The following is a 4,457-nucleotide window of genomic DNA, read 5'->3' on the forward strand; positions in this document are numbered from 1 at the left end:
CTGGTTTCACAGACATGTTTTAGGATGGGCCAGTATTGTAACCTGGATTAGGCTGTCAGTTCAATTAGGAATGTAAGGATGTGGTGACAACAGCTGTGCAGAGGGGGCCCAAATAGTTTTTTTTTTTTTTGTCATGGGGCCCAAAATTCCTGGCAGCGCACCTGGCTGGTCTTAATTTCTTTAAACACCGTGTACCAGACTGTAGTTTCGAGACTGAAAACACTAATTGAGCTCAAATGACATTCATAACCGACCTGACAGTAGTGTTTCCCGGCTTCACAGAATGAACCTGCTCGCGCGTGCAACTAAAAGTATTTTCTTGCAGAACGACCCAGTCTGGATAACAATTGGCTAAAACGACTGTCAATCAAACTCATAAAGAATTATGCAATTCAGTGAGCCGCTAGTGATTCATTGTTACGGTGTGATCATCGAGACCAGAACGTTGTTCTTGTGGGACTATGATGGACAAAGCGGTTTTCCTTTGCTTTTGTCTGTTGTTCAAGAAAGGTAAATAGCTCTAGCCTTTTTTTTTTTTAGCTTGTTCTTAATTGTGTTCTTTTAGTAGATGCGCTATGAACTACATGTATAAGGCTGGAGCCGTAGCCTACCATATCGTCTACATAGCCCCCAAATCTTATAAGTCTATGGTTGGCTAGTTCGAGGTGGCATCGGTAATTTATGTTCAACACATGGATGTTTAGCTTTTTAGTTTTTTGAAGCCCCAGACTTGTCTTCAAAACTTGTTTGTTTGAAATATGTTCTATTTTGTTGTTGCTGCGAGTTCTTGATAGGATACAGGCTGCGTCGCGGAGTGGGTTTGCCGCGTGTTTATTTTCGTCTCCTCACCTGCGGCCGCGTATAACAGGTATCAGGCGCGGTTCAACCACAGCAGCCGCGGCGGTTCAAAACGGAAGTTGTTGGGCATTCAGAGGAATTTAGAATTTGATCGAACGTGGAGCGATTTCACCAGAGTGGGATGAAATAGATGAGTGGGGAGCGGAATTGACAAATTCATATAGGCCTACACGCATGCTTCCTCAAACAAATTGGTGATTTGAATCAGTGCAGAAATCCTTCGCAATGTGTGTGATTGTATTTGTTAAATATCTGTTAATTTTAGGGTAACAAATGAATGCAGAAGATGCCTTACTCATGTATGCTGACATAGTGCTAGGTAGTTAACTGAGACATAAATTTGTTCAATAATATACTTCATATTATTGTAATTAATTGTAATTATTGATATAATTATTGTGTGGGGGAGTTGTCTTCAATTTAATTCAGTTGATTGACCAGTTCTCTATTGAGAAATATTTAAATAGACATTTAGCCAATGTTTTTTAAGATGTTTATGGAGTGTATTCAGATCTGACTTTTTAAAGATGCCAGGAAAATCTTATGTGTGCTTAGTTAGATTTCACTTTCAGCATAATAATGGTTGTGATAAATTCTGACTTCCAGTCATATTCTTACCTCCGTCTTTAAGACTGGTACCAGATTGTTACCTTCACTATTTACTAATTTGCTTGCCAAGGTGTTTGCACCTTATTTTTAACATAAACGCGGTGTGGCCATTTGGAAATTGAATGTGTTATGGTTTCCAGTGTCTTTTGCTTCCAGTTATTTCAGCTGTACAAAAACTGTCCATTATGCAGTTTAATACTGCATTTGTTATCATATTATTTTAATTTATTATCATAATCACAAACACTCTTTTGGTGTTTTTTTTTAATACAGTTATTTACACTTGTGGCTAATGAATCACAGTTCACACACATTAACAGAAAATAGCAAATGCTTCTTCTGTGTTGCAAAATGAGGTGGACAGATTGGCTAATGGAAACAACTGCCTGTTCTTGATTCAGTTCATAATGTTGATAAAGAATTATTCCTGTTATATAGCCGAGACACATATTTTCTAAATATGTTTCAGGTGTTATTGGTGATACAGATGAAGTGAAGTCAGTGTCAGTGACTGAGGGAGATTCTGTCTCTCTAAACACTGATGTTAAAATACAGAGAGATGATCAGATACTGTGGATGTTTGGACCTCAAAACACTCGTATTGCTGATATCCACAGACAGAACATTTATATAGATGCCACTAATACAATATTTGAGAAAAGACTCCAGATGGACAATCAAACTGGATCTCTGACCGTCAGAAACATCAGATCTGAACACTCTGGACTTTATAAACTACAGATCATCAACAACAGAGGGACAGAAGAGAAGTTGTTTAATATTTCTATTTATGGTAAGTTGACTATGCATACCCGCATCATATTCATGTCTTGGCATCTTGTTGTCCTAACTCTTCATTACTTTTAGTTTATGTTGAGATGCTACAAGTGCAAATGAAGTTAGATGTTATTTACACAGTTTTATGCTTTTTTGCACATTGCATCCATATAAAACAAATAGCACTTTGCATTAAGCATAAAAAGTGATTCCTATGTAGTGATACATTCTAGTGTAAATAAAACTATGACACTAATTGTATTATGGTTACAATCTGCATCATTTAATGTTCATATCTCTGTCCAGCACGTCTGCCTGCTCCAGTCATCACCAGAGACTCTTCACAATGTTCTTCAGGATCATCCACATCCAATTGTTCACTGTTGTGTTCAGTTGTGAATGTGAGTGCTGTGACTCTCTCCTGGTACAAAGGAAACAGTTTATTGTCCAGCATCAGTGTGTCTGATCTCAGCATCAGTCTCTCTCTACCTCTGGAGGTGGAATATCAGGAGAACAACATCTACAGCTGTGTGATCAACAATCCCATCACAAACCAGACTCAACACAACATCAACATCACTCAACTCTGTCAGCCATGCGCAGGTATTAAATAGTCTTTTATCCTCTAATTGAGTCAGGCCTGTTATCACAGACAGGGCTTAGATTAAACAAGGATTATGTCATATCGTACTAAAGACATTTTATTATCTTTTATAAACTTGCCTTTATCATTATTATTTTTTATTATTAGTATTATTAGTTCTATATTTTAAGATACAATACAGCCCATATGAAATTGTTTTGTTTTGTGGCATCAATTCTACTTGGATCCTATTTGGATAACTTTGATTCTACAGTATATGCTACTTTATTCCTAAATTTAGAGAAAAAAAAAACTTTAAGAAGACATACATGTTTATGGGTTTACATTTTTATAACCCATCCTGGAAAATGAATGAAATTTGTTTTTTTTGTGTATTACAGAACTGGATGAGCGTTCGAAACGCATGATGCCGATAGCCATTATAACAATTATAGCAGTGCTGCTTGCTTTCATTGCTGCAGTTGTAGGTTTGAGGTACCACAGAAACATAAGGCAAGTCAATACAAAAATACATATGCTTGAGCATATTTTGTTAACTTTAAAATTGTGATTTGTAACCATTTTCTTTTTTATGTTATTATTATTATTCTTTTTTATTAAAACATTTATGACTCGGGAAGAAGAGGTGATTTATGTTGATAAAATATTTTGTGCATATCTGGGTAAAGAGAACGGTGTGACAACTGCGACTTTTCTGTAAACCCTCAGCCATTTTATTTTTAATTGTGATTCTGTTTTCTTGCAGGACAATAGTGCAACAGTTCACACAGCGTACACAAGCGTAAGGGAGAGTGGAGAGAGTTGAGCCATTTTTTTGTTTTCATATTTAAAGCGAGCACGTGACAGTAATGGGTCCAACTTAAATATGTGCATACATTTCAGGATGTGATGCATACTGATTCATTCACGAAACTAGGCATCCAATCAGATTTCCGACTCTCCCCAATGCCATTTCAACATGTTGAATCAGGCAAACTGCTGCCAATGTGAACCCAATATGACGTGTGCCAAAATTTGGGTAATAGAATGGAAGTATGGATGATTTATTTTATTTAAAGATACCGTTCACAACTCTGAAGGCATTTTTTTAATTATGTAAAAATTTCTGAATAAAATAAAGTTAATAATTAAAGACTGCAACTGACAATACAATACTGGGCTAGTATTACTCAACATCCCACTTATAAATGTTGCAAGGAAATACAATTTCATAAAGGGATATTCCATCCCAAAATTGAAATTGTCATTATTCACTTACACCTATGTCATTCCAAACCGTAAAAGCTTTGTTCGTCTTTGGAACACAATTTAAGATATTTTGGATAAAAAGCGGTAGGCTTGAGAGTGTCCCATAGACTGTCAAGTAAATAACATTGTCAAGGTCCAGTAAAGTATGAAAAGCATCGTCAGAATAGTCCATCAGTGGTTCAACCGTAACGTTATGAAGTGACAAGAATACTTTTTGTACACAAAGAACAAAAACAATGACTTTATTCAACAATTCCTCTACTCTGTGTCTCTCCAAATCAGCGTAGGGCCATTTTGGCAAATCTGAACTGAACCTAGATGGAGTATGCACTTATGTGTATTTACACTTTGGTTTGAAAGC

General features: G+C 36.3%; 1 protein-coding gene across 1 annotated transcript; it reads left to right on the forward strand.

Annotated features, from left to right (window-relative positions):
* Window positions 1-464: 464 nt before the first annotated feature.
* Window positions 465-3,601, forward strand: LOC113040605 (hemicentin-2-like). The gene is made up of 4 exons (XM_026198905.1): window positions 465-510; window positions 1,937-2,260; window positions 2,551-2,847; window positions 3,594-3,601. Exons 1-4 carry the CDS (start codon window positions 465-467, stop codon window positions 3,599-3,601), a joined length of 675 nt encoding a protein of 224 aa, XP_026054690.1.
* The last annotated feature ends 856 nt before the right edge of the window (window positions 3,602-4,457 follow it).

Source organism: Carassius auratus, chromosome 22 (assembly GCF_003368295.1).
Source record: "Carassius auratus strain Wakin chromosome 22, ASM336829v1, whole genome shotgun sequence".
NCBI lineage: Eukaryota > Metazoa > Chordata > Actinopteri > Cypriniformes > Cyprinidae > Carassius > Carassius auratus.